Source organism: Pipra filicauda, unplaced genomic scaffold (genome assembly GCF_003945595.2).
Source record: "Pipra filicauda isolate LSUMZ 115617 unplaced genomic scaffold, ASM394559v2 scaffold7_size6619720_pilon, whole genome shotgun sequence".
NCBI classification, from domain to species: domain Eukaryota; kingdom Metazoa; phylum Chordata; class Aves; order Passeriformes; family Pipridae; genus Pipra; species Pipra filicauda.
Window position 1 is genome coordinate 2,818,929 of NW_024104976.1, and position 12,146 is coordinate 2,831,074.

At 40.1% G+C, this 12,146-nt stretch overlaps 1 protein-coding gene across 2 annotated transcripts in view; it reads left to right on the forward strand.

The window, feature by feature from the left end:
- The first annotated feature begins 2,114 nt into the window (after positions 1 to 2,114).
- The window catches only part of SCG3 (secretogranin III), a 28,637-nt gene continuing 18,605 nt past the window's right edge, over positions 2,115 to 12,146 (forward strand). The window contains exons 1-8 of one of the 2 annotated variants that reach the window (XM_027732135.2): positions 2,115 to 2,345; positions 3,030 to 3,082; positions 3,637 to 3,682; positions 3,777 to 3,992; positions 5,051 to 5,193; positions 6,369 to 6,530; positions 6,852 to 7,029; positions 8,870 to 8,986. In XM_027732135.2, the coding sequence (XP_027587936.1) occupies positions 2,261 to 2,345; positions 3,030 to 3,082; positions 3,637 to 3,682; positions 3,777 to 3,992; positions 5,051 to 5,193; positions 6,369 to 6,530; positions 6,852 to 7,029; positions 8,870 to 8,986 (1,000 nt within the window). In that variant the 5' untranslated portion in view covers positions 2,115 to 2,260. The remainder of the gene's footprint in view (positions 2,346 to 3,029; positions 3,083 to 3,636; positions 3,683 to 3,776; positions 3,993 to 5,050; positions 5,194 to 6,368; positions 6,531 to 6,851; positions 7,030 to 8,869; positions 8,987 to 12,146) is intronic. The other variant, XM_027732134.2, reaches the window with a different exon arrangement.

A 12,146-nucleotide genomic window follows, 5' to 3' on the forward strand; every position in this document is an offset into this window, starting at 1 on the left:
GAAAAAGTATCCCTCCATATCCAACATATGTCTGGCCAGAAAATCATGCTGACAATCAGAATTGCAAATTGGTTTATTATCAGAAAAAAAGCCAAAGAGGAACAAACTGAGGTCAGTAGGTTTAAAATTATGAAAAGTTGGTGTTTCCTTGAAGCTAAGGTGAAAGATTTGGACTGGTATCTTTTAAAGTTCATTTTATGAAATGAATTGGCTAAGAATATCTCAGTTAAGAACTGTTCATGTAAAAACATCATATTATGTTGTAGAAGCCTGAAAAGCTTGTAAGCTTTGCAGACCAAAAATGTAAGTTCGATAAGCACTGGAAAAGCTGCTGGTAAAGCTGATGGAACTTGAATAAATGCTCAAAACTCCCTGGCTTTGACTTTTTTTCATTATTTTTATCGATTCTAGGGTCGTTAAGTCCTTCTTTTTGCCTTAAGTGTTGTAAAAATAAATGCTGCATGTAAAATGACTTGTAGAGCACAAACCCTCAGGCTTGTACGTGGTTAATTTCTCATGCTGTTGATGAGTGCATTGAAATCAAGAGGACTATTCCGACTCCACACATATGTACAAAATACATGAGTTATTGTCAAATGATTATAGATACACCTAATGCTTTGCATGAAGATCACCAGTAAACTTTCCAACATTTTTTTCCTTTTAAATACTAGATTATTTAGTATATAATTTACATAAAAGGAGATAAACTGAGATAAGGTAGAAAAAGGCAAACCCACAAAAGTAAGGAATATCTACCACATAGGCATAAACTTGGCAAAGTAGATTGTTGGCTTGTTTGGTTTTTTCCTGCTTTCATCTGCCTACCGTTTTCATCAGCTAGATGAAAAACCTTGAAGTGTGGTTACAAAACAACTGCAAAAATAGCACTGAAAGGCTGATTTTCAGTTATTTCTCTAGGCTTGATATCAACTGCTCTCACCCCAGTAAGAAACATTCTAATTGTCATTCCTGCAAGTTCTCCTTGGCATCTGATAGGCAAGTGGTACTCTTTCTGGCTCATGAATCATCATTGCAAATAAATAGTTCTAGAATAGAAAATAGGTTGATTGTGTATGAGCCAAAATAGAATCCAAAAGAGAAGAGCTTATGCTCTGCACCGTGTTGTCTCTGTGCTGGGCAGAGTGTGTAGTAGTAGATGATATAAATGATGCCAAATGAAAACAGATGTAACGAGAAACAAAGACAGCACTTTTACCCGTTTTTTTCTCTGATGATTAAACCTATTTTGTCATAATTAGCAGAGATTATGTGTTATCTGTCAGTTGTGAAATCTCTGATCCTTTCCATCTCTTCAAATAGTGTTTAGCCATTTTTTTGACAGTTAGCAAGCACTGAGATTTCTAATATTAAAGTGTTTTCATCTGCCCACTGCATGTATGCATTCGTGATTACAAAACCATGAGGTCTTTTCTGAAGAAAAACCACTGTGATTTATTTTGGAAGCAGACCCTGTAGTTCTGAAGAGCTACCACTGCAATCCTTTGTTCTGCCGTGAAACGGCAAAAATGTCTTCCCCCGAGCCCCAGGGATTTGCTGGTGTTCTGTGCCTGCAAGGGCTAAACTTTAATACTGAAAACGTTGAGAATTATTGTCTTTTAATGATGCTTATCGTCATTTGCGCTACTGCCTTTTTTTAACCCTAAATTTTAAAAGAGCGAGACGTGCTATGATTAAACTTGTGATGTCCTCTCTTTGTAGTGAAAAGCAGATGATGATGAAGATTGATGACGGTGCCTTTGCTGGAAAGGGATGAAATAGATGGAAGTGATTCACAGGCCTCCCCTGAGGGGACGAATTCCACCTCTCCAGCTCTAAGCGCGGGTGCAGCGCAGCCCTTGGGGGCTGATGGCGCTGCCGGGGGTGGTCGCGCCGGGCGGGTGTGGCCGCAGCCCGTGGCCGGAGCCCGTTCCCGGAGCCCTGCCCGCCCCTCTCCGCGCACCCCCCGGGTGCCCCACAGCCCCCCGGGGTCCCCACAGCCCCCCGGCCGCCCTGCCCGGCCCCGGCCAGGAGCTCAGGGCCGCGGGAGCCGCGCATGCTCCGCGCCCGGCCCGCCCCCGTCTCCTCCCCGCGCCCGGGGCCGGCGGCGGGGCCGGGCTCGACCATTTCTGCGGGCGCGGGGACGCGGGGCCGAGCCCCGGGCAGCGCCTTCCCCGAGCTTCAGCACCGCGGGCCGGACAGCGCCCGCCGGCCCGAGCGGCTCCCGCGGGGCCCCGCCGAGGGCCTCGATCCCCGCACGATGTTCCTCCGGCTGGCGGTCGCGGTGCAGGTGCTGTCGCTGCTGGCGAGCCGCGCTCACGGCTTCCCCAGACCCGCGGGCAAAGGTAAGCGCCTGCCCCTCAGAGCCCTCTCCGCGGGTCTGCGGGTGCGGGAAGTTCTGCGGGTGCGGGAAGTTCTGCGGGATGTAGAGGGAGGGGAGAGAAAACTTTCCTTCCACTCGGCGAAAAGCGATGAGGTCCTAAAGCGACAAAATTCCCGACGCTGATCACTGAAGTTGCAATCTGATGTTAAAGTGAAGGGATAGATGCCGGTAGAGGGAAGAGCTCTGAATTTTTTCAGTCTTCTCCAAGCAGTGTTTTCATCCGTTCTACTGCGGCGTCTGCACGAGTCTTTCTTGCTCCCTGTCTCCCCCGCTATTCTGGATGGAAGAGATTTTTAATCTCTTCGTTGTGGCAATCCGATTATTGCTATTTTAGTCGATCTCTTCCAGCATTTTTCCCCAGTTTGTGAGTTTTCTCATCAGAAAGAGGTTGCTGAGTCTGTATCTCTATATCTTGTGCAGAACTTCTCCCTCTGCCCCAATCATGGTTTATTTAAAAGTTTGACTTTTTAATTGTGTTCTCATTCTTCTAGGAACACTGATTTTTTTTTTTTTCAAGAACCAGCAGTTGACATCCTATTTAAGACACTGTTTTCCATGGGAGAAAACTATAAATTAAGAAAAAATGTGCCTTTTGCAGTTGCGTGTATCATATAACTGAGTATATATGTGTGTGTGTTTATTCTAGATAAAGCTATACACAACAGACAATTAAGTGTAGAAAGACCTTTGGAGGAACAGGTGAGTGAAAGAAAAAATATTTACAATGGGTTTTTTATTATGGTATTCTCATAATATTTTGAGCCTTTCAAGTACCAAATCCCTGGATATCCCTGAGTTAAAAGTAGATATGTCAGTAAAGTGATTATTTATGGTGTTGAATACAAAATATAGTTTCAGTAATTTTTAAAAACTGGAATATGGAGTTTCACTGTCCAGCATTCCAAAAGCAGGTTGTTAGCTCCGACAGCTCACAGGTGTGCCACCCCTTTGTATTGACATCCTGTGGGAATATAGCATGAGCTTGGAATGAAGAAGGAAAATGTAACTGGCATTTGTCTTAAAATGGGAAGTTTGTTGCAGCTTCTTGTAGTGTGTGATTCTGATCAGAGATGGGGGGTACTGACAGAAAGTGCCAAGTGCTTAATCCTGTTCTACTTATTCAGGCAAACTTCTTAATAAGAGTGAAAACCAGACACTAAGGCTTCTGCTGGTATTGATAAATTAAGAGATAGATCACACATTTTATTCCTTCTGCTTGTTCTTGTTTCATTTGTTTTATTTTTGTGTATTAGATTGCTGAAGCTGAGGCAGATAGGAATAGGAAAACAGCTCCCACAGGTAAAATATCTTTCCTGGTTTTATAGCAATATTCATAATGGTATTCAAAGAGGTATAAGGTTTTATGTTATGTGTGCATTGATATATTTTCCAGAAAATAAGCCAGAGTTCAGGAATTATTCCTTTGTTGATGACCTGAACCTGCTAAAATCAGTAGCAGAAAGAGAGAGGAATGAAAAGGAGAGGGAGTCAATTAGAAGCTCTTTGTACGAACAGCAACTGGCCGTTGATGATGCAGACTCCACCAAGAACCGCAGGCTAGTGGATGACTATGACTCCACTAAAAGTGGGCTGGATTATAAATTCCAAGGTATTCTATAATCATCTTTCAGTGACCTCTAGGTTAGATTTCTCTTGCAAAGTGACTGCTGTCATGAATGTTGTACTCAGCACCAAACATGAGCTTTATGTGTTACTGGATTAATTTTTTCAATTATTAAGTTTCAATTATTTCCAGTTATGGAAACTTGTTGTATTACAATTAGGTTTTGAAATGCAGTACAAAAGAATTGCTGTCGATTTTCAGTCTTCTTCCCTGGAGGAAAATCTAACTGTGTAATTTGTATTATGTGTTTTAGTAATTTAGATTTGATGGAAGGAAAATGGGACATATTTTTAAATGAAAATATATTTATTCTGGTTTGAGAGGAAGAAGCACCTTTACATGCAGCTAAATCACATATATTTATTCCAAATGTTATGTGCAGTGTTAGATAATTCTCCTCATCATAAAGCTAAAAGAAATTACCAAAGGCAAAAAAATACTTACCTTTGCTACCGGAGTGTTTAATTGATTTGTAGTTTAAGTGAGTCCTCTGAGAGTTGTAAGCAGCATTTAACTCAGGATATTTTTAATTACATCAAAGTATCCTGGTCACAGATCAAAGCTTACTCATCATGTTCTCTCTCCCATTGTCATTATGATATTATTTGCCGTAAGTCATGATTACAAAATTAAAAGTTTATTTTCTGAAATTCAAATAAGAAGATTGTCATGATATGATTTCATCTAAGTGGCCATACAATGAAATTAGATACCAGGAAGGCACATATAAGTGTATATGGGAGCAGTGCTCTCTCATTCTTACAATTTCTTCTATAAACAGGAGAGTAGGCTCCTAATATTCATCTCTGCTCTTTTGACAGAGTCAGTCAGAAAGATATTTTTCAGATGTGGAAAATGGACACAAAGAACTTTTCACTGTGACTGATGTAGTGGCTTGCAAAGTGTGTATCAAAGTATAGTCCTAGTGTGTCTAAAAGGTGCAGCTTTGTTCTGAAGAGAAGATGTGGGCAGATATTTTTACAAGATGTTTAATCCAAATGAGTTAGGACAGTCAGCACACAGTTAAACTATAATCCTTTCAGATGATCCAGATGGCCTCCATCAATTAGATGGCACTCCTTTGACTGCTGAAGACATTGTTCAAAAAATTGCTGCAAGAATTTATGAGGAAAATGACAGAGGAGTGTTTGACAAGATTGTTTCAAAACTTCTAAATCTGGGGCTAGTAAGTATCTTGTTAATACTTCATTTAACAGTTTTGTGGGTTGGTTTAATGCTCTTTTAAAAAACAATTTGGACAAACACTGTGTGTAATACTGACTTGAGTGAAAATGAATGGGATTCAGGCTCTAGGAAAATTTCTGTATTCATTTGGGCACACTGGTTTAGTTCTGCAGTAACATTGTTGTTCCTGTGATGGCTTTGCAACAAAATAGGCCAAACTGCAGAATGTTTCTGGTGCTGAGAAAACATTCACTGGTTGTACTCCTCCCATGTCTGCCCTCATTTTTACTTTAACTTCTCTTCCGATTTTCACTGAATTCTTTTGTATTATTAATTTCTATATTTAAGGGGGAAAGGTCTGACCTCATTCCTATCCACCTACTTAGTGTCATAAGGAAACATATAATGTTGCTGGTTTGTTGAGGATATATTATGTTACTGATTTTTAGCAAGACTGGATTTGTCTCTGACCTCTGGATGTCTCAATAGCTTTAGCCATGGCCAAATGGGATTCTTGTATCTTAAAATATTGACCTGATGTTTTCTGCAATAGATTTTGCAGTTAGCTATTGCATGCTGCACCCCACTGATTACAGAGGGAGCTGTGGGACAGATGCATGATAGAGTTCTTTTTCAAGTGACAGCTGTTACAAAGCAAAGACAAAACACTTTGATGATGCCATAGAAAGCTATTTGCTTTTTTCCCCTTCTATATCACTGTATGTAGATGTGTTGCAGAACTGTACATAGATGTGTTGCAGAACATACTTTATATACACAAACATGTACACACATGTAGGGGGGTATGACACACTTGCAGTTCAGTCTTTCAAGCTGCACTCCATTGTGTTAAGCCCTAAACAGGTTTGTTTTCCTGTTGAAGGCTGTATCTGTGGATGAGTGGGTTTTATGTACACACAACGTATTTGATGTGTGTTTCTGTGTGTATATATATGTATGTGTGGGTGTGTTTATATAAATATAGACATGTGTATGTGTCTATATATATACATGTATACACACACATTGGTGAAGATACCACGCCTAATTTGGTTGTGCTTTTTGTGAAGCAAACATATTTAAAGCAATCTATTTGCAAAGCTCGGGTTTCATACTGATGTTTCATCCAGGAGAAGCACAGTATTCTATGAGTACTCTGCACAAATATTTCAACAGATCACAGAGAGTCAGGCCTATACCCTGGAGGATGAAGTGGCAGAGGTTTTACAACAGCTAATTGCAAATGAAGCAAAGGAACGTGAGAAGGAGTCTGAAGACTTTGATTACACTGCAAGCAGAGCAGACAGTGATCCAAAGGAAAAGCAACAGGAAAGAATGGTAATTTCTTAGCTAATGATTTTGTCTTCCTTGCCAAATGGTACTAGTAAACCAATACACTGCTTTCTTTAGGGAATAATTAGTTCAATCTGGAAACTAAAGGTGTTCTTAAAGAAATTCTGTTAGACACAAAATGAACCATGAGTTACTTTGGAGTTTAAGCCAGACATCAAATTGAAATAACTATGAGAAAATAGTATAGTCTTCACCTTGCAATTAGGAACATGTTGGCATAAGGTTATGGTACAATTTCTTGCTCTAGTAACTCTCTCACCAAAAGCAATGTGCTTATAGATATCTTTTTTTATATCTTTTGTGGAGACACCAAGCAAATCTTATCAGGATAGTATCATTAATGGAGAGATTGATGATACGCTGGATAACACATGGTCATCATCTAATATCTTGGAAAGAAGAAATGAGCTGCCTTCTGAAGATAATTTTGAAGACCTCCAATACTTTCCAAATTTTTATGCGCTATTAAAAAGTCTTAACTCAGGTGAGCTCATCATGTATTTACAGAATTATTTAGGAAAAAAGAAAATTAAGATTCTCTGTGTTTTCTCTTTTCCCTTCCCCACAACTTCCCTAGTTGCAAGACCACGTGCTTTGAAAATGTTCTCTAAGCAGAAACTAATTTGATTAGTAATTTTGATGGCAAAACATTGGGAGGAACAGCACTCAGAACTGCAAAGAGTGTGACCTAGGCAGCCCTTCCCATCTTGTGCTGTGTGATTCAGGAGTCCTGAATTCTTTTCATTCCTGTAAGAACATGGTGAAAAACTGGCAAACTGTTTTCTCCAGAGATCATTCCAGTAACATCTGAGTCTTCCAAGCCAACAGAGGTACAAGTAAGCCACAGCAGAATCCTCGCAGTGATGGTACCAGTAAATGAGTCTGAGCCTTCCAGCCTTTTCACAAACCACAGGTTTGCTGTTTATTGCAGTGAAAGCTCTGCACGTCTCTTCCTATTCCGGTGCTGGACATCACTGCCTTCCAGTCATTGCAGGCAGGACTGTGGCACCTCACCACAGCCCCTTTGTCAGCACCCGCTCTCTGCAGCCACACACACACACACACACACACACACACACACACTTATTTTTGTGTATATGTGTGTTTATTCTCTAGATTCCCTGTCCTGCGGGAGCCTTAATATTGCTTCAAACTGTCCCCATAAACACCTGAGTGGAGAGCTAAAATGAAAAACCCGAGGGCATATTTTGCTCAAGTCCAACCCACAGACTTCATATTCTTCCTGTTCTTTTCATTTTCCCATGGTGGTTTTGCATGCTAGCTCTTCTCCTTTTTCTGCTCACAAAGCAGAAAGGCATGTTGGGTTTAGCAGGTTATCAAGCAAATGGAGCCAGGTCCCACTGGCTGCACATCCCTGCCTTGCCTCCTGCTTTATGCTGTTCACCTGTCAGGTCGTATCAAGCTGGAGGAGAGGGGTTCACTTGCATCCTACAGCTGTGTGTTAAATTGCAGGCAGCAATAAAAAGCCTGTTCAGCAGCTCTCAGAGTGGCTGGCCCTCTGCCAAGGCTGGGAGTGTGTTTCTGGCCGTCCCTGACTGACAGTGCCCCTGGCTGTGTTAGGTCCTTCTGTGATAACCTGGGGAGTGGGGATGGCTTTTGCAACTGGGGCAGTTTCATGCTGCTAATGCAGAAATAGCAGTAACATTGTTCAGCTAAACAAAGGGGTTGTTCAGGTAAACAGAGTGGTAAAAGAAAAGCTAAGAAGCAGGTAAGCATGGGCAAGAATAGATTTTTATAATAAAAAATAATTGTTTGTATCACTTCCTGAAGTCATGATCCTGTCAACCATGTAATATTACGTTGTCCCAGTACATGAGTCATGGACTTGTGCGTGGTAACAATCTCATTTGAAACACTTTATATTTTTATCATCGAACCCATGGGTCTTGTAGGAGACAGGAACTCTGAACTCATACAGAGCCAGACTGCTCTACAAAATAGTTCACAAACAAATAAAAGAAAGATGAAAGAAACTGTAGAAAACTCTACCCTCTGATCAGCAATTTGGACTGTCAGGTCACTTCATCTCAGTGTGTTTAGTGTTCTTAGCTGTAAAATGGAATGACACAGCCCTTCAAGACACAAAGCTGTAAAGAAGAACTAAACCCTGATGCTTTAAAGTATATTCAGATGTGCTTTGCAGGAACAGTTTATATGTAAGTTCTCTTTGCTAATCCAGCACAGCATTTTCTCTTTCAGTGAGTAGGTCATTCTTTATGCAGAAAGTTTGCACAGTTTGCAGAACTGAGTTTTCCCAAGTTCCCTGAAGTCTCTGACTAATTTTGCTTCATCCCCTCACACAGAGACAGAGACAAAAGAGAAAGAGACCTTGATAACTATCATGAAAACCCTGATTGATTTTGTGAAGATGATGGTTAAATATGGAACAATCACACCAGAAGAAGGAGTTTCCTATCTGGGTGAGAATGCTATTTTCTTACTCTAACAACAGTGATAACTATCTTCTCATCTTCCTTGCTCTTATAAAACCTGCTTCAGCTTTGTTCATTCTAAATGTTTTAAAGCTGTACTTCTAAATGATTGATTATTCACTATAGCGTGTTTAATTCCATACTTCTTTAATACTTCCATCTAATGAAGGGAAGGTAATTTATGAGATATGCATTTAGAGAATTATTACATTTTCACACCTGTGAAGCATAATTGATTTCAAGGACTTTATGTCAGGGTAAGATCAGGGTTTTCTGTGTTCTGTTGAGGTGAATCAGGCACCTGCATTTTCCAAAGACAATCTAGCACTTCAGCTCCTTTAACCTGTCACATGTAAGTAGCCAGAATAGATGGCACCTAATGCTATGGTTGTCTACCAAGTAAAACTCCTTCCATCTATGAAAAGTGTTACATTTTGGCACAGGAGCAGATTTTGAAGCACTCTTTCCTGGATCCATTTTAGAGTCTGTGGCTATGTAGGTATTGTAAAATCACTGTAATTTCCTGAAGAGGGAATTTGGAACAACCTGGTTTTGTTCTTGTTTTGTTTTGTTTTGTGTCTCACACACCTTTCCTGGCTTTGACAAACTCTCCTCCATTTACTGTTGGTAGCCTTTCTGTGTAAATAAGCAGACCTACAGAAGAAGGGCTCATCTGCATAAACTCTGCACAATCCTTTCATTTTTCTGAAGTGTTCCTGGTCTGGCTTAGTCTGAAAAGTTTTTTGTTTACATCAGGGCAATTTCTCAGCTTCATAAATCAACCTGTCACAGAGATAGAACTGGCAATGATCTTTCATGGCTTCTCCAGGCTTGTCTGATCTGAGCCATTGCAGATACATGATTGATGGATGCAACTGTAACTGTACAGATTGATTATCACTTACTTGGCTACAAAAGATCCAGTGCATCATGACTCACATTCAGTACATGATTGCACTTCCTCTCCAAAGAATTCATTATGTCTCTGACCAAGACTATCCTTTTATTTTCCATGAGAAGTCCTTGAATTTTGGAATATTTGGACAAGTTATGCTACAGTTCAGCTCTTTATTTCTCTGTCTTCCTGTGCATTTAAAGAAAGATGCACATAAAGAAATGGTGGATTTTAAGCACATTTTTTTTGTGTCATTCTACAAATGAAGATGGTATGACTTGAGCAGATATTGCCCTCACTGATAGTGTTGTGCCAAAACTTAATAGACCACATTCATCCCTGACACAAGGCCACTCAGATAATGGAATTACACTAGGGATGCATTTTTCCTACTAAAATTCAGAGCAGTTGTTCACATTGGCTTTACTTTGAGTAAATAAATACTGTAACCCTGGAAACAAATTGCCATGATGACATAGTACAGAAGGCAGGGATTAGGTTAAGAGTTTCAGAGGTCTGATTTAGTCTGGATTTAAAGTAAGACTATCAACTGATGTATCCAGACTCTGCCTTGCAAATAAGTGATTTATGCAGAGATGGATTTTTTGCTCTATCAAAGGAACTTACTGTAGTGGAAAAAGCTTTCTCATAGTTCTCAAGTTGCTTCTGTGGTATTCTTTTTTTAGACTTGCTGTTGAGAAATTACTTTAAAGCTGACCTTCATTTATTGAACTGATATTCTCAAATACTCAAGGAGAGCATCCACAGGAGCTTGTTAGCTTCTTGCACTATCCTTGAGCATGGCAGCAATTTTATTGCCACTCTTATTCAACTAAAAGTTATATATACTAAGTAATACTTGGATATGTACTGTGTATCTTGGTGCAGGTTGGGTCAGGGAATTGATGCCCAGCTGTGTTTACTTATAGCAGATAAGGGAATTAGTATGAATATGTCTCAGACAGAAGAATTAATTTTAAAAATTGGTAGCTTTTTGTTGTTCTCTCAGTCCAAAATCAGTGAGTAGATTCCATGCTAGTTGATGGAAAATACCTACTGGGTCAATGCAGATGGGTTATATTCTCTTTCCATTTTATTAAAGTAGGAAACTGCCTAAGTTAATTTTTCCCACTCTGTGTCTGAAGCCGTGCATAAGCTATGTCTGTGAATTATACATTCAAAAAAATAAATCATTTATTGAATCAAGTCACAAGCCTTTTTGCCTTTCACAGGGGTGCAGAGACAGTGAGTTTGAATGCATATACCAGTAACAGCTGGCTTGGGATTTGGAAACCACAGCATTATGTCATCATTGTATCTTACTCCAGGGGAAAGTATTTTCCTGCTGCAGTGACTGATGTTATTAGGTTTAGCTTAAAGTTACAAAGGATCTAGCTGCAGTGTGGTGCAGGAAAAGGGCCGATGCACACACATGAAAACACAAGGAATAAGTTCATTTTTTAATACGCATATTCAATATTACATAATAGATATTTAGAAGCTTTCCATATGCTAAATGTAATCTGTAACAGAACACTGGAAGCCAAAACCAACATATTCATATATATGAAAGACAAGGAAAAATAATGCCTACATTTCCCAGTATGTTTTCAGAAAGTATAACTCTGGAAGCATTAAAGAGAAACTCTAACAAGCTGATATAAAATGTGTGTTCAGCTGAAATGCGTCAAATTCGATAATTTCCCTGCTGTGGCAAAATGCCACTATCTTCCATCACTCTTTACTTTCTTAGCTATGAATGCTGTATCTTGATGTACAGGGAGCAAATTCTGCTGTGGAGTGAAAGTCTCATGTTTCTAGCCTGCTTAAAGGCTTTCAGAAATCTTTCTAGAAAACCCATCTGCCCTTTGAAGATTGCAAGCTGCTTTAAAATCACTTTTGCAATTAAAAGAATGGGCAAGCATTATCGGTACAGAAAGCATAAGGTACTAAGTCATGACACAGGATCACAGTTACACAGGTGGCTTGTGAATGAGATCCAAATGAGGTATCAGTTTACCCAACTTTGGGTTTGTTGTCAGGATCCAGCAAACGCTGCCCAAACAGCTGAACTCCCCTTGCTTGTCCCAGCCTGCTGGATGCACAGACTGTTATCACTGAACAGGCTGAGTGTTGGGAAGGACTTGAGACAGTTACTGAAATGATGTGGCTGTTGGCAAGGGTGCAGTGACAGAGTGGAATGGAAGAGTTGGAATAACTCCCCATAGTGACCAGCAGAAAGCAGCGAGAGGC